General features: G+C 44.5%; 1 protein-coding gene and 1 long non-coding RNA gene across 10 annotated transcripts in view; one reads left to right on the top strand and one right to left on the bottom strand.

Annotated features, from left to right (window-relative positions):
* Positions 1-4,049: 4,049 nt before the first annotated feature.
* Positions 4,050-17,600, bottom strand: part of dgkh (diacylglycerol kinase, eta) — a 45,976-nt gene continuing 32,425 nt past the window's right edge. For 4 of the 9 annotated variants that reach the window (XM_034574964.1, XM_034574966.1, XM_034574970.1 and 1 more), the window contains 15 exons: positions 17,268-17,399; positions 15,797-15,931; positions 15,463-15,580; positions 15,260-15,370; positions 14,850-14,946; positions 13,797-13,904; positions 12,583-12,696; positions 12,343-12,477; positions 12,095-12,255; positions 11,901-12,006; positions 11,114-11,206; positions 10,872-10,991; positions 10,454-10,559; positions 9,140-9,270; positions 4,050-7,375 (listed from right to left, as the gene is read on the bottom strand). In XM_034574964.1, coding sequence (XP_034430855.1) covers positions 7,289-7,375; positions 9,140-9,270; positions 10,454-10,559; positions 10,872-10,991; positions 11,114-11,206; positions 11,901-12,006; positions 12,095-12,255; positions 12,343-12,477; positions 12,583-12,696; positions 13,797-13,904; positions 14,850-14,946; positions 15,260-15,370; positions 15,463-15,580; positions 15,797-15,931; positions 17,268-17,399 — 1,754 coding nt within the window. In that variant the 3' untranslated portion in view covers positions 4,050-7,288. Of the gene's footprint in view, positions 7,376-9,139; positions 9,271-10,453; positions 10,582-10,871; positions 10,992-11,113; positions 11,207-11,900; positions 12,007-12,094; positions 12,256-12,342; positions 12,478-12,582; positions 12,697-13,796; positions 13,905-14,849; positions 14,947-15,259; positions 15,371-15,462; positions 15,581-15,796; positions 15,932-17,267; positions 17,400-17,600 lie in introns of all 9 variants that reach the window. The other 5 variants (XM_034574965.1, XM_034574969.1, XM_034574967.1 and 2 more) reach the window with 3 other exon arrangements.
* Positions 8,220-13,790, top strand: LOC117755297. Its single transcript, XR_004612573.1, has 3 exons — positions 8,220-8,232; positions 9,597-9,602; positions 13,647-13,790. It is a non-coding gene; the product is annotated as an uncharacterized LOC117755297 (long non-coding RNA).

Here is a 17,600-nt window from a genome sequence, read left to right as displayed (position 1 = left end):
GTGCGACACAACAACACAGACACCGACTCCTCCCTGAACCTGTTTCCTGTCTCTACAAGTCACATTGAAACCCTGAACTGAATAAAAAGGCATTAACTGATTAATTCAAACAATCATCAACAGTTAAATCGTTTTTAACAGCAACACTAATGGTCAAGTTTAGTCTCACATTTGGTTCTTGGCTGTAGATTCCGTCTTTAACAACTTGAACTCGAGCCCCAAAGCTCAATGCTCCAGACACAAAGTCCTGTTGTGAGTATAGATACTTGCATCAATAGGATCTATTGAAAGAAACTAAAGTGGAGTCATGAGTTGGATCACATCCTCTCGGCGCTGCAGCGTTCACATCTATGCTGCTGCTGTGTGCACATGCATGTGATTGGTTTCAAAAAAATGTATATATTAAGAAAAATCCTGACACATTTCTCTCCCTGACATGAATGTACACAATGTACAATATCCATACGAGTGTTGATGATCCTGGAACTGGTTTAATTTGGTGTTGGGTTGAAACCATATTGTCCATCTTTTAACTTAAAGGTCCAGTGTGTAAGATTTAGGTGAAATGGATCTATTGGCAGAAACTGAATATAAAATAATCCTAGTGATGTTTTCACTAGTGTGTTTCATCTAAATTTGACAAATTGTTGTTTTCTTTACCCTAGAATGAGCCTTTTATATTATAGTACTTTATATTTACATCAGTGGTGGATCCTCTCTACGGAGGCAGCCATGTTTTTTACAGTAGCCCAGACTGGACAAACTAAACCTTTTGAGTTTCTATGACGACTGAAGCTACCACAGGTTCTCTTTCATGTTTGTGTGTGTGTGTGTGTGTGTGTGTGTGTGTGTGTGTGTGTGTGTGGGGGGGGGGGGGGGGGGGGGGGCAGTGCGAACATGACACTTCACTCACTGAACCTTTACCACCCATAATGCAACAGAAGAGATGTTGGTTATATGATGGTGTCGCTCTGCAGTAGAGCTGAACAACACATGCGATATTGTCACTTGCATCATCAATGATGAGTCAATCAGTAAAGCTCACTCACAGCTGTGACACACGCACACACAGACACACACCACAGCTGTATCCACACCTCAGCCTGACGTGTAACCTGCTCCTGGAGACTAGGCCGCTGCTCCAGCCCACGGAGCCGGGCTGTGGGTGTCTGTCCCCGGGTACCGCCGCCGCAGCAGGCCCGGGCAGCAGCCGCGCTCTGTGGATGCTGATGTTGACTCACTCAGTCCCCGCACAGCACAGCTGGACCCCCGCAGCACGACCCGCACGAGCACCGGCCCACGCACACACCCGAGGACCACGCACACACCGGAGGGCCCCCCCACACACGCGCACGGTGACGGGCTGTCAGTCACCGGGCTGACGGCGGAACCAGGCCGCGGTCTCCTGACAGTGATGTCACCTTATTGTCGTTAGCTAGCACCTAGCCCCCCCCGAGCTAACGCTGCCGTGCGGACGGGCGCATCCGAGCATCGAACCCACGACAGCGGGCTGTGAGTCAGCTCGGACGTGTTGCGTACACGTTAGTATTCCTCACGCACACACACGTTAGAGTAAAGACGCGTTGTCTCACCGCTCCGTGTCCGACTGCGGCTGCTGTCTTCAGTGGGCGACCCGTCCACGATCCGACCGCTTGACTCGGTTCAAGCTCGAGTTCCTACCGTCCAGCCTGAGAGGGGGGGGGGGGGGCACATCTGTCACATCTGGATCCACAGAATCAACTTCCTCACTTATTAAATATGAATCAACATCAGTTCAACATCTGTTTAACCCTCATTCATGCTAGTGTCGCTCATTATCACACGTTAGCATCCTTAGCATCCGCTGCTAACATGACGCAGTGAACCGCCACATTCCGGTAAATTCACGTTTCTTATATTAGTTCACGCTGAGCGCGAAGTCACCTGAAGGGTCCCGGTGCATGGTCACGCGTCCCCGGCCCCGCGTCACTTACCGACTCCCGCAAACGAACCGCAAAGAACCGACATCACCGAGTTCCGCTCGTTCCGGTTTGCCCACGAAAACAACACAGAGACAGCGCCAATCGAGCCCAGAGGAAACGATCTGCGGGTCAACCGAGCTCCGAACAATCGAGTTAATAATAATGATGATGATGATAATAATATTGATAACAGAGGTGGAAGTAACGAAGTACTTATAGGGTATATAAAGAATATAAATTATAATAAAAATGTATATAATTATTAATTATATATCCTAAATACGTCATTTAATTTAGAATAAATCCTAATAATAATAATAAAAGTGATGGAATGTAACAAAGTACATTTACTCAATTACTGTGCTATGATTTAGTTTGTTTTTTCAATTATAGGATATTACTATTACTCCATCAGTTGATGATGTAAATCCTAAATTTATACATAGTTATTTATGATTAAGTTTATGGTTTAACTGTATAATATCAAACCTTAATTCATTTCTTTGTCATAAAGGTTTAATGACGACATCTTAGGAATCATTGACAATTAAAAAAATATATAAATATGTACTTGTAAATCATTTCAACATTTCACAGCCAGTTTCTAAAGTCAGTATCAGTCAGGTTTTACTGTTCATGCAAAAACACTAATACCACCAAATATAATATAATATAATTTATTTCTCATGTCTTAGTGACAGGGTCGAGGAGTCAAACCTACAGAAATGGTTTTCATCTGTTTTCAAACGTCCCAGATGTTTCCAGTTGTGTTACTTTCATGTCGGTGGCGTCTGTCTGAACCGACACAGACACACGTCTGCTGCTTGAGCTCCAACACGAGAGCTGCTGCTGGTTCCTGGAGAGATTCACTGATGCTGCACCTCAACGGCTCCGTACGTTAGGAAACCTGGAGAAGTTCCATGTGGTGAACTTGTTGTTGGGGTGGGGGTGGGGGGGGGGGGGGGGGGGGGGGGAGTATCTGGATCTTTTATTTAAATGCCATCATGTAAAAATACTCCATTGACTAAACGTCCAGTTATGAGAATGAGTAAGATTATGAACAAGTATGTACGTGCAGTAAAAATGTGTTAAATCTTTATATTATTAATACATTTTTATGATGTAGTTGAAGTAAAGTTATCTAATTTATATAAGGTTGCATTCAATGACTGTTTTCATTATAGATTAATCTTCTGAGAATTATCTTTAGTAACTGGTTGATTGTTTGGTTTAGAAAACTTAACAGAAAAGTCAAAACTGGTTCAAATGTCTCAAACTGCAAATGATTCAGTTTTCTGTGATGTAAGAAAATTAGAAAGCAACTGACCGTCACTTTTAATAACCTATATATAATTGCACGAAAAGTTATTAAAATAGTAATTTTCTGTTTCATCGATGTAAACAATACTGTCTTCACATTTAAAATTTGAATTTCTAACTATGCCTGTGAAATAAATGTAGTGCAATAAAAAAGTACAATATTTCTCTTTGTTAATGGAAGAGAAGAATATAAAGGATGGAATAAAATTTTACTTAAACAATGAATTTGTTCCTCAACTCATGATATGACCGATAGAAAAAACACTGACATTAAGTAGAAGCTACTCCGAGTACAACAAGGTACAAATCACCTGCTTTATAACTGTGAATGTAAAGTATCATATTTTCGTAATTTTTGTATTTAATGAAAATGAGCATTGCATGATTCTGTTTGGTTCAATAAAACCTATTTGAAACATGAAGTAGAAGCAGCTGAACACATCTGTTGTCAAGAGAAAGAGTGAAACTAAACGGAGGGAGAGTGAAGAGACGTTTCATCAGAGGACAGGATGTGGAGAGACGTGCTCGGGGATGTGGGTGTTCCAACACAACTGCACATGTCACAGATGTTTCAGTCACAATGCAGCTATTCAACGTTTGGTTTTGAAACACTTAAAATTCCAAATATAAGTTGTTCACCACAACTGATTTATCCTATGGTGCAACAGAGGAACATTCGTCTGGAGCGAATATTTAAATTCCTTCCAGACATTTCCTTGGCTCTCGTTCTTTTCCTGGAAGTGAAATGAAAACAGGAGGAGGCAGAAACACACTGCATATGTATTTGGTTTTATTGAAGAAGAGAGATATGAATAGGTAGCCTGTTTTAAGGCACCTTACAAATGTACAACAAAAGCTCAACCATTTATTTATTCGGAATACAAAAATACACATCTCGGTGACTCCAAATCGTAATAAATAGTTAACCATGCATTCTAACCATAAAAAGGCACAGAAAACAGTCACTTAGTAGTCATAGAAATGATCAACTACTTTACCAAAATCATCCAGAGAGTAATACAGGTGACAACTGTAACATTATATTCCAAATGTGAAAACACAATACACGTCATATCATTTAACCTTAGGCAATAAATATGCAAATGTTGTTTATACCTACATATATATTCTTACAAATTAAAACTGTGCCATTGTAAACATAATGTAAACAAATGAAATTCACTTTTCTCCCATGACTTTAGGAGCCGAGTCCAAGACTAAGTGTTAATCTGTCTTCTAGAGATCCTCGCATGGGGGACAGGTTTTTAAAACCAGGCAGTTTGCAGCATTATTTACAGACCACTGGAAACACAGCGAGGGACGTCCACTCTCCGCTCTGCAGGGGAAGGTCAGGCGTGATCCTGCCTGGAGTCTGGGGCCAAAAACTCTCTGTTTGACTGAACCCGGCCGGCAGACACTTTGGACAAACGTAGACACACACATGACCACGATGCACTGCAGGAGCAAGGCAGCGAACAGCAGTTCTACCACACTGCTCCAGTAAAGCACATGTAAGAACACAAAGGCTTCAACTCAGGTAAAACCTATACGCAGAGTTACTGGAATCGCAAAAAGGCCGACGGTCATTACAATGAGTGTAAATCTGCTAATTAAATTAAAGGCATAGTTCTGTTCTGTCTGGGGAAATGATCTGTGACGTTTTTAAATTAGTGGTTTCTAGTGACTAACACCTACTGTATCTTTGGCTATGAGTTGCAGGATGAGCATTAGTGCATACGTGAAAAAACATCATCTACGACTGGAGTTAGGTTTATAGGCTGAACGTCTCGTGCACGTCAATGTGCACGATTCTACTGAATATAAAGGTTTGAACTGATTGTCTCTGTAAAATCAGCCTGTTTGACAACGAGAGACAGGATGGACTGCCCTCTACTGGGGTGTCAGGGACAGTACACGACTTCCCACAAACTGATTCGCTCACATTCGGTTATTTGAGATAATCGGGGGGGGGACTTGTGCGTCTCGTTGGCTTTTAACACTCGATATTTATCTAAAAAAAACTATTTTATACATGATGGAAACAGAAAGAATAAAAACCGACGTACGAGCAAGAAATGATTCTCCGAAAGAGGAAGTTAATGATGGTACGAGGTCAAATATGCCACTGTCGTAGAACACACACCCAAACACCACACTAACACGTCGTGATACACATTAGAAACACACAACAGTCGTGTCTGCCCACTCGACTCATTCACTGACACAGTCCCACTGTAGTGTATCATCCTGGAAGCACAGAGGAGCAAAACTACAAACTAGTGAACTGCTGGAAGAAACGTGGAGTCCGTTAGAAAACATCTGTCTGTGGGTCTAAGCTTTTAAAATCTAATCCTCAAACCGCGAGGAGGAGAAACGTGTACAAAAAAACTCTTTCAAGGTTTTTTTTCTCCATCATGTCAGAAAGCTGCAGAGACAAGTATCAAAACAAGAGATCAAATATTGCACCATCATTAAAATACAACAGCATCATCATGTACAAGAGATTAGAACAAAATCAACTATACACACTCGTCATGGTGTAATATACACAATCAAATGTGTAAGCTGTGGACAATGCATGCCATGTCAGCAATAATATACAAATCCATTAGACTACAACACCTACAAACATTGTTTGCATACACTGGTATACTGTATATACAGTGCGTGTATATATATATATATATTTAGTTATATATATATATGGGGACACATGTGGAAATATACCCTGTAATGCCACCAGTCTTAGAAGAAACTTACTTTAAATTAGTTGAAGTAAAAGTAGTTGAACTAGTTGCTATGCAGGCTGCTGCAGATCAGCTGTAGTATTACTGTGTACATATACTCAAAACCAATATCTAACTCCTATTCTCATTAGTGTTAAATACTGCGTTACATTGCCAAAAGTAAAAAGGTTGAGGTGAAGTGTTAATTCTATGATATGAGGATTTTGCACTTGCATGAAGCAAGAAGTAAAAAGTGCCTTTTAAGTTTTCCTAAAAACAAACGTCCCCACAGTCTATGTGGTTTAACTTTCTGACTAAACCTAAACTTCAAATGGAAATAAGACCTAAGATCTACTGGTCTGTTAAATAAAAGAGTTGCGTTCTGAACAGAGTCATCAGACGATCATGTTTCATAGACATTCACTGGTTCTGATGTCAACTTACAGATATTAAATCCATATACTCAAACCTCAACAACAGCTTCTCTCAAATAAAGATAAAAGTTCTTATGACGTCTACCAGTAAAGCACAGTTCACACGAAATGACCGAAGAAATGGCACTTGACACGAATCATTGACACGTCATCGTCATGCAAACAAAATAAATTAAAGCTAGAAAGAAGGTTTGATTGAGACCAGAAAGATGCTTTTCAGTAGTAACAAATGGCATCGTAATACTTAAGTCATGTAAAACTTGTTCAAGTGTTATTTAGCACACGAAAAAAACCAAGACACTACTCATGCAGTTAAACGTATCTAAGGTTGAGCGAGCATAGCATGCGACAGAAACCTTCCAGGTTCCTCCTCCCTGTCTGCAGCCGTGTGACGTGAGATCCAGCAAACGTCGTCACACACTCTGACCTGAACTCAAACTAAACCCACACTCATGGAAGTCCTGGTTTTGCTACTAGTTAGTTTATGGGAACCCAGACGGCGAGTTGCCTGTGAACAGTAATGGTTAGTTGCATACCTGGTTGTGTGCTAGAAATGGTTATTAACTCAGAAATGGCTTTTTTGTTTGTTTGTTTGTTTGTTTGTGAAGATCCACGACTTCCTGTTGCAACTTCCTTCAGCTTCCTCCATTGGCACCAGAGCACAAACAAACATGCGCAAGTTGTTCACAACGTCACAAAGGTTCCGCCTCAGCAGAGAGGAACACTCCAGCTCCTCTCCTTCAGTTCCTCTCTTCTCCTTCACGACGCTGCCAAACTCTTCCACTGACACGAGGGGAGAGTTGGTTTCTTGTCCCCCCCCCCCCCACCAGTCGCTCCAGCTCCTGGGTTAGAGGTCAACCATGGAGGCCTTGGCCAGGTCTTTAGTTCCCTGGAGAATTCTCTTCATATGACCCACTTTCGATATCCCCAGATCCTGAGGAGGAGGAAGGAGACACATTAAAAACACAGAGAGAAACATCCGTCTTTAAAGGAGACGTATTCTGTTCGTCCTCAGGTTGAACATGTCTGTCCTCAGACTGTCCATCGCTGCTGCTCCTCTTTTCAGCCTCTGTCCCAAACACCTGGTTTCAGGTCCTGTCTCTTTAACAATGTGACACAATGGATTCTGAAGTTCTCTACAGATGCAGCAGCTGATCGTTGGTTGATGTGGAAGTTTGATCGACTGACGAAGTGTTTCAGAAGCTTCAGTGTTTGGAGGAGATGAACTTTACCACGCTTTTAACTTTCCCAGAACTTTTACATTCATGAAAAACCTTTATAACACACTGAAAAACACAATATGTCTCCTTTAAGATGAAGCATTGAATCAAGGTAAAAACAAACATAACTGATAGTTATTTTATCTAGTTTTAAAACTTGGTTATTTAAAGTAATATCTGATGAGTGAGTGCAGCTCATCTGGAGGATACATCTAAGATGAAATGATTCCTTATACCCAGTGAGTAACATTGAATCCTGTTGGTTCAGTGGTTGAGTGTCTGTGTGGAGGAACATGTTCAGATAACCACGGAGCCACAGGATGACTTTGATGATTCAGTTTGTCTCTAGCGCCACCATGAGGATCACGGCTTCTGGTTCTAAAGGAGCATCTACTGTGACGTTTGGTCCTGAGGCTCGTCCCCAATCAGGATGAACTGTGAACTTCCTGTGATGGAGGGTTGACCGTCATGTTTCTGTTTTTATAAAGATATGAGCACAGCAGCTGAGCTTCAAATAAACTCACGACTATTTCCATGAATCCCGGAGGAAGGATTCAGAAACAGACGCAGAGTCCAGAGCCGTGATGACGTCTGTGTCGTCACTGCCACAGACACACGGTGCACACGATGAACTCTGTGTCCATTCACTTTACTACTTTGATTAAATTCTGTATTCAATTTAAATATTTCTTCTCTCTGTGCTGCACTTATATAAAGTGGATGTTCAATAACCCAAACTTCAACCCTCTTTCTTTTAACTTTGTCACAATGTAAATGAGTTTTATCTTCATTCAAGATCATTCCAGATGTTCCACTTCGTTCCAACAAGTTCAGTGGAAACGATTTCACTTGTTTTTGTGTCATCTTGCTCATAAACAAACAAACAAACCAACAAACAAACAAACCAACAAACAAACAAACGGAAACAGGCATGAAAACATAACCTCATGGGTCGAGGCAACTACTGATTAATGTGTCGATTATTTTCTTGAATAATTTATTCCTTGTTTAAACTTTGTCAGAAAACACTAGTTGGTATATTCAAACTGTTCTCTGGCTGTTTTTCAGTTCTGTGCAGCTCGTTCAGGTGTTTGTGTTCCTCGTGTTATTCTCAGTCTTTCCTGTCTCCAGTGTTGGTTTAGAGTCGATATAGATCAACCTCCTGTAAACTTCAACACCTCCTGTAAAGGACTGAATCGTGAGCCTGAGCCTCTCCACCCGGCCCAGCTCCGTCCCCCCCCCCAGCCCTGGAGGCTTCCCCTCTCAGCAGATGCACAGTGTTAGTGGGTCACAGCGAGTCTCGTTCACAAAGCAACGACCAGACAGAAGAAGCCAAGCAGAGCAGTGCAGTGCGAGCGGTGGCACGACGGGGAGACGTCTGACGGGTTAAAGGGCGTCAGGGGTGGAAACAGAGAGGAAGGAGCTGATTGGAGGAGAGGGATCAGATTCACAGAGGGACCGGGGGGGTGTGTGCGTACCTTCAGGTCCCGCCGCTCCAGGTGCAGCAGCTCCGAGCCTCGGATGTCGTGGCGGATGAAGGTGTCCCTGTACTCGCCCAGACTCAGCTGCTCCAGCCAGACGCCCACCTCCTCTGGGCCCCATCTTTCCACTGCACACACACAGACACACACACACGGAGCAGAGAGAGGCTCAGCGCGCCGCGCAGGGATACACACCGTCCCGTCCGTCCTCACACTCACACACAAACTTAGAAATGGACACAAACGGTGGTGAATCACTGAAGGAAAAGGGAGGAAGGGGGGAGAGCGTCAAAGAGGAAGTGAAGAGGGAGAGAGCGGTGGCGGCAGCTGGCGGAGGAGGGAGGAGGATGACAGAGGCCAAAGGTTGGTCCGAACAAGGCCAGTGGCGTTCCAGGAAGATTGGGGGGTGGGGGGGGCATGCACATGTATGAACCGGATCAGAGGACACAGAAAGGAGGAGGTGAAGGGAGGAGGAAGCCTGTGCGCTCTGCAGTCCGCCATGAGAGGAGGAAGGGCTCACACCTATAACCCCGAATCTGAGTCTGAATTTCTATTTCTGTTTTGTTTGTGTTTAAATGACGTGTTTGACCCCCGCAGGGTTTTGTCCTTGTTCTGCTCTGGACTCTGAGGCCTCGGGAGACACGATGACGGGCGGATGAGTGCGGGAGCGGAGCGGAGGGGGGTGGATGTTGATGGTCGGGGTCTGACTGTGGGAGACAACACTTCCAACACACACACAACTTTGTGTTTCTGCAGCAGAGGGATGGATGCATGGACTGTGATAGGATGGTGGGAACCTTATGTTTGCTGTGTGTGTGTGCGTGTGCGTGTGTGTGTGTGCATGTGTGTGTGTGTGTGTGTGTGTGTGTGTGTGTGTGTGTGTGTAAGGTTTAAGCACAGTGTTCAGTTTGATCAATGGATGAATGAAGGATGGCAGCACCTCCAGCCAAACGTCTTTTCTCCTCCATAATCTGTAAATAAAGACGGACGACACAACAGCCCCCTAAAAGGTGAAGCCAAAACATCTGGATTGCCCCCTGGTGGCTGGCTGCAGAACAGTTAATAAACCCTGTCTCCTCCATGTTGGCAGATGGGACGAGAAATGAGGAAATGCAGATGCGTCGTCCATCTTTATTTACAGTCTTTAAAGTTTATCGCTGCCATCCTTTCACATTAAAAGCACCAACAACTCAATGTAAAGCAGCTAAACTTTGAGCGGCAGCGTGAATGATGGTCCCCGTTCGGACGGGACAGACTCCGCCCTCCGTCCAGCCTGTTGACCACTGAGGGGGAGAGTGGGCGCGGCCCTACCTGACTGAGGACTCGTCTTCTTGGCGGCCTTCTCCTTCTTGAACTTGGGGACTATGCGAAACATGCTGCTGCGACTGTTCCTCTTGCCGTAACCCAGAGAGTGGTCCTGGTACATAAGCACAGTCAACCTATAGCCTTTCATTTAGCTACTCAGCTCTCTGGTTGCCTGGAGCCATGCTACACCAAAGACAAACACAACTCTATATGTGCAGATAGCGTTCAGTTTGCAGTTCTATAGAAATATTACACGTACTCTGCAAAGGAAACATGCAAATACTACTAGAGCCTGATAAAGATCAGCTGATAAGATGTTTTCATATAGTTATCTGTGTTATTGTATAAAAATACTCTGTTGTAGTTACTTGAGTCTGCTGTAGGGCAGCTGGTGAACATGCCTGTGTCAGAGTGTGATGCTCACCTCCTCGTCGTTAGGCTGCAGAATGTGGTAGAGCCACGGGATCTCTCCCAGTTTGCCCATTTCCAGCTCCGCGCTCTGCAGAGCACTGGACAGCTGCTCCTCCTCTGGTGGGTCCAGTTGCTGCAGCAGCGAGAAAAAACCAGCAGAGATCAGCGACGTGTATGAAAATTATATATTTGACACAACAGTGTGTTTGTGAAAGTAAAATAAACTCATGACTATGACGATGAAGTCAGTTTTACCAGAGAGACTCTGCCCAGCAGCAGAGACTCGGTCTCGTTGTACAGAGCTTTGACGGTGCTGGCCACCTCGATAGCTGTGATCCTCGCCAGACTCTGGAAACAAGGAAACAAGATGTACTTAGTAAAATCTCACAACACACAACAACAAATATATATCTCTCAATATTTACATCAAATTATAGTTTATAACAGCTTCAATCAAACTCGATGTTTTATGGTTCTAATAAATGAAACAACGTTAAAGTGAGTGTAGCATGAAAAGAAGCTAAAATGCTGCTCTAATTATTATTACTACGTTCTTCAGTTGAGCCAATAGTAGAAATCCAATTAAATCACTTTAATATTTAAACTTTACATAGAGCAACAGCAGTTAATAGACATCAAAATACAAGTTTTAATATCTTGATTATTAACAATTGTTTGTATTTTGCATTAGAAAATCTGCCTCTTATTTCCAGTTATATTGCTGCAGTGTCTTGTTGGCTGCTGTGACTGTGACACGTTGTTAAAGGACTTGTCTGTTAAACTTAAACTAATGTTTTAAAATACCCAGATTTCATAAACTGTAGATTTTAACTTCTCATATGAACCAAAACTGTGCAACATGTGCAACTTACACCTCAGCTGTAGTGACCTCTAGTGGCCAGAAGGATTTCTTTTCAACACTTGAGTTCAAACTAAAACTGCAGCCTCTGAAAACAGATTTGCTTCTCACTGTTTGTTCCCATTTCTCCAAGCAGAGTGGAAACCACTTTATTACGCTGAGGGATGTGTGTTGCTGACGAACCTCTGGGAACTTGGGGTGCGTCTTGTTGATGGCGTGTGACGCAGCATTAACAGCGTGAGCCAGCTCCTGCTCTAAAAGCCCGTTGGTCTTTGCAGCCTCACATATCCTGTGATTAGAGAAGAAGGTCATTTAACAGACTTCAATACAAACTGTGACGCTCTGCAGACCTGATCTTCACGGCTCTGTATATTCACCTGGTGATGAGCTCCTCTGCAGCTCGGGCGCACATCTGCACCATGGCGGCCTCCTCCTCGGTCGCCAGGTCCACAGACTGCTGAGGGTAGAGGTGAGGCCGCAGAGGAGGCTTGTCGTACTTCAGCTTGTCCTCCCACGACTTCAGCGTGTTCTCAAACGCCTGCAGGGGAAAGTAAAGTGTAAGTTCATCGGCTGAACTAGTTCCTGTAAAACTTTGAACTGCTTCCCCTCGCTCTCTGCGTCTCACCCGGTCTCTGGTGAGCATCTGAGCCCGGTTCTTGTGTTGGATCTTGATGACGCCGGGCGGCTGGATCCAGGCCTCCCCGTCCACCTGGATGGGAACTCCTTCATCGCCCAGGATCGTGATCTTCACGGTCCGACACTAATTCAGGCAAAGAAACACAGATTAGATGACGTTCATCTTCTTGGTCCTTGGTGGAGTTATGAGCTCTTCCTAGTGTCACTGTAGTTCTTAGTGTGTCCTCACCTGTGCGATGCGGTGGTGTTGCAGTTTGATGACTCGGGAAACGGCCATCTGCATGCTCCCAAACACGGCCACAACTTCCAGGATCTTATCATCGAACGACGGAGCACAGAAGATCTGCAACACGTGACATTCAGGTTGAGTGTGTGCACCAGCACCAGCTAATGATTGTTCACTGGATAATCAACCAACAAGCAACAACAACTATTCTGTATTTTTCTTTTTATCAACAAAATTCATGTTTATCTTTCAGGTTTCAGGTTAAATTCTTGGTTGGTTTTGTTCTTTTCAACTAGCAGCAGCCGTATCCTCTCATGTAGCTTTGACAGAGAGGATTTCTCTTCATCCGTCTCTCTCCTGTCAAATTAAAATGAACCTCCTTCAAAACAAGACATTGTCCAGCTCCGTTCATCTGGAGCCTGAAGGAGATGAATTGTTTCTGTCCGACATCGACCTGCGCAGACGAACTGCTCGTGAGAAGGTCGAAGCCGTAACGAGACGAGAAGAGAACCAGCGTCTCAGAGCGTGATGAGGGGCCTCGGCCACTAGATGGAACTCAACACACGTTTACCAGGAAGTTCTGCAAGTACTGAAACCTTTATTTATAGAATAACTTTAGTTCAGGTCACAGGCAGATCTATGTGTGTGTGTGCTCGTGTGTGTCTGTGTGTGTGTGTGTGTGTGTGTGTGTGCACATGACGAGTCCCACTAACCTCCCCCTGTTTCCTCCTCTCCAGCCAAACAGTTACATAACAGAAAATGCACAGAGTATATGTGTCCAAGGGAAACCTCTGCAGGGGCTCACTGAGGGTTGGGTGTGTGCATGTGTGCGTGTGTGTGTGTGTGTGTGTGTGTGTGTGTGTGTGTGTGTGTGTGTGTGTGTGTGTGCAAACTGACACTCCCTCAGCAGCTCTTGTGCTCGCAGCCTTGAACAAACAAGCACAAACGCCGCCCCTCCTCTCTACCTACAGACTAACGGGGTCAAACCAGGATGCAGCTTTGTCTTTCTACAGACGCAGAGAGAAATATGAGAAGGAGTCAGAGCGAGAGATGGAGCCTTGATCCAGGAGCCTGGAGAGTTTCTGTCCTCAGCCCGAGGAGGGAAACTTTCCTTTTCCCTCTGAGGAGGTGACGTGAGTCGGCGAGCGACGGAGCGGCGCGTCCAGCAGGATGGAACATTTCACAGAGGGAACATCTCGAGCTGTAAATGTACTCACGTCATCCTCCTTGGTGCCGCCCCAGAAGTTTGTCCCGCCTGCGTAGCTGGGAATGTTTAACACGGCGATACCCTGAAGGCTGGGCAGGGGGATGTACTGTCCGTCACACTGAGACAAACAAGAAGAGCCGTCAGGGACCAGGGAGGAAGAACATCCATCACTTTGCTTCTATTTATAATCTACTTTTAATAAAAATAAACCCATTTCTGATTGACTACAATCAAATTTCTGAAAGTATATATAGAAAATAAATAACAGGCATAAATGCTAAATACACAAATTAGTGAGGCCACTGCAGGTTTTGTTTTCTGCTTTAAATACACTATTCATCGCGTTTGCCTTATTTCGATTATTATTATTATATATAAACTCTCAATGTCCCTTTTATTTAATTACAGCAGCCTAAAATCAAAACTTAATGATTCTGTAAAACCTGTGTAGCAGATATATTATTATAATATCATGAAGATAAGAAAGTCCTTTACTAATCTCACAGTGCTGAGACGTTAAAAGAGCAAAGCACGTGTAAGAGGAACAGAAAATGGGAAAAGAAAGTTAGAAAAGAAACTGTAAAGAGCTGCTGCTACTGAAACTACTTGAAACTACAGTAACCTGAAGTATTTAAATACATTTTTATATGGCTTCAACTTTAATAGTCCCACAAACCCATCACAGCGTTTTTACTCCTCACGATGTGGTTTTTCAGAACGTAAAACACGTCAGCACATGACTCTCAGCACCGGACCGCACGACCACAGCATCCGCTGGGCCGAGCCTGGTTTCTGTTTGTGCTCCTCTCACTGAACAAGTGTGGCGGATGTTCTGGAGACGCTGTGTATCCTGAACAATCAGCTTCTGAATGCTTTGTGGTGTGAAATAGGTCGAACGTGTAGATGTGTTAAAAGTCTTTCTGGAGGTTTCAGAGTGGAGAGAAAAGTTGAATCACTTCCTCAATTAAATAGCCTGGAATCTGTCCAGACTGGTTTTGGGGCAGTTGTGCATCAACCACGTCTTTTTAAAACCTCAGGTGTGGTTTCCTTCCTCCTGTCTCACCTCGAGCTGCACCTTCTGCTCCAGGTTCTTGTAGGTTCTCTGCAGAAGCTCCTTGGTGCCCAGCACTCCGTACCACATCATGTTCTTGGTCCGACTCCTGCGGAGGAAGGAGCAGAGGGTGAGTATGAAAGGTGGGTTGTGGTATTAGCTGAAAAGCACTGACTGGAAACGGTCGGGGAGAAAATCTGGGAAGAGCGTGGGCCGAGAGGAAAGTGCAAAGTAATGGATGGTTGGTTTAACCAGGTTAGACACCGCCCACGAGCCAGTAAGTGTTTCTCACTTAGTAAAACACAATATGCATTAAAAGCTATGATTATATTTCTTTTTTTAAGAGTCATAACGGAAGAAAACACTTCAGCTTTCCTGCTCACATGTGTCATATGACCGTGAAGGTGTGAGAAACGTCTCACCTGCATTTCTCTGGATGCTCCTCTCGCTTGTTGTTGAACTCCAGCGAGATTTTAGCATCCAGGCCGATTCCGAAGTAGTTGTTCATCACACACTTCTCCATGTAGCCCTCCCTGAGTTGAACCAGAAGAAGAAGAGAAGTGAGAGAGTGATGAGATGCATCGATGAAGAAGGGATGAAGAACTGAAAGAGAAGAGGCTCTTACAGAGAATCCAGGTCGGGGTCGATGAAGGGTGTGGCGCCGAAAGGGTCGATGTTCGCCAGCAGCATCTTACTAATGATGGAGCTGCCGGCGATGGAGGCAGCAAGACCTGCCCGCAAGCCTGCACACACACACACACACACACACACACACACACACACACACACACACACACACACACAACAAGATGTTATATATGTCAAAGCATCCATGCAACAAATTTTCCATCAACAAAAGACACACAAGGACAGACTCACACTGATATTTCAACGTGTGTTTGTGTGTGTGTTTGTGTGTGTGTGTGTGTGTGTGTGTGTGTGTGTGTGTTTGTGTGTACCAGGGCAGATGATGCGTGTGTTGAGCACGGGCAGGTTCTCCTTGCTGGTGGTGAATGGCGTGATGGTGAAGGAGCCGTAGGACTGAGTGCTGCGGCTCACCCTCCTCTCCATCGGAGAACAGGGACTCTTGGCAGCTGGAGACACACACACACACACACACACACACACACACACACACACACACACACACACACACACACACACACACACACACACACACACACACACACACACACACACACACACACACACACACACACACACACAAAACTTTATTTTACTCTTACACATATTTTTTGATTCTATTTCTCTAAATGTGCAGGATTCAGAGCGGCACAGTTTCTAAGCAGGATGTGAGAGCGTTATCAAAATAATGCAGATTTTAAATATCTGTCTATTCTATATGTGCACGCTTACTTGTGCACGTACATCCTCACATTCCTTCCTATGTGTTTTCCACCTGACAACACAACAACACCCTCTGAATGTTTCGTGTTTGCCGCCCAGACGGAGCGACCATAGCAACAGACACGTGCACGAGTGACAGATTGGGAGACTCACACCGAACCCCCCCAAAAAATCCCAGTCGCTCCCGTTCACATCCCCTTAACTCCACTCTGTGTTTTTTGATTTGTGTCCAGGTCAGGAAGGAGTAAGGAGGCGACGAGAGGAAACAAGGAGAGGATGCAAGAGGGTTTGACTGATACCTCCTGGTCGTCCAGCGGCTGAAACATGTGTGGAAGGAAGGAAGCAGCCTCATGATAAACAGGAAGAACTTCTGCCCCTAAGACAATAACACATCCTGCTGCTGATGCACACACACACACACTCACTCATAAAGAGGCACACGACACATTTACACAACAACATGCATGTGCATTCAGATGAATAAAGACGAGCAGACACACGCCTGCTGCCTCAGTTTCCACAGCTACAGCAGTTTATTACGAGCCACAGACTTGTGCGCGGACTAAAGATGGAGACAAAGAATTCCTCCTGGTGCGAGTGGAAGAGTTTCTCCACACACGTTGAGCTCTAATCCTCCGGTTTGTTTATGACAGGAAACATGATTTGCGTCAGCAGCCCTTTTCTTTTTCCATTAGCTGAGCGGGTGGTTCTCTGTGGTGCAGAGAGCTCAGTAAACACAAGGTGGCGATGTTTGAATCCTGTGCAGCTTCCCATTGGACGTGTTTACTTCACAAAGGGGAAAAATCCTTATTCCAACATTACTCCGATATTAAAGAGGCTTTTATATCTCTGGGGTTTCTCGTGTTTGTAAAAGGAATTTGCTTTTCAACACATTCATGAGGTGACGATAACATCAGCTGGTGGAAGAGTCCAACCGGCCGGACTGGACGGGTTGGGAGCTTTATGACGGGGCAACAGGTAAAAGGGTCAGAGGTCAGAGAGGTCAGAGAGGTCAGAGAGGTCAGAGCCTTTAAACAGCCGCAGGGACAACGATGCACTCACATGGCAGCGACTCCAGCTCCTTGGTGTCTTCATCCTTCTCGCTGTCCCTGTTCTCCTCCTCGCTGTCTTTCCTGAACTCGAGGGAAGACGGCATCTCGGTGTCGTCCGTGTGGGCGTTCTGCTCGTCAACCACTGAAGAAGAGAAGGGATGAAGATTAACAAGCAATAATTCATGTATTCATTTAACAAATGTGTTTGTTACGGCTGCATATTTTAACCCTCTGGTTTTATGTTCCCTCACATGTGGGGTCATACGAGTGTTTCTGTATTTTTACTCTTTTAACAGCAGATAACAGATACAACTTTGATGAGTGTACTATGTGTGTAGTACTA

The sequence above is a fragment of the Hippoglossus hippoglossus genome, chromosome 21, assembly GCF_009819705.1.
Source record: "Hippoglossus hippoglossus isolate fHipHip1 chromosome 21, fHipHip1.pri, whole genome shotgun sequence".
NCBI lineage: Eukaryota > Metazoa > Chordata > Actinopteri > Pleuronectiformes > Pleuronectidae > Hippoglossus > Hippoglossus hippoglossus.
The sequence above is the reverse complement of the archived record's forward strand: the minus strand, read 5'-3'. Positions and strand labels throughout refer to the sequence as shown.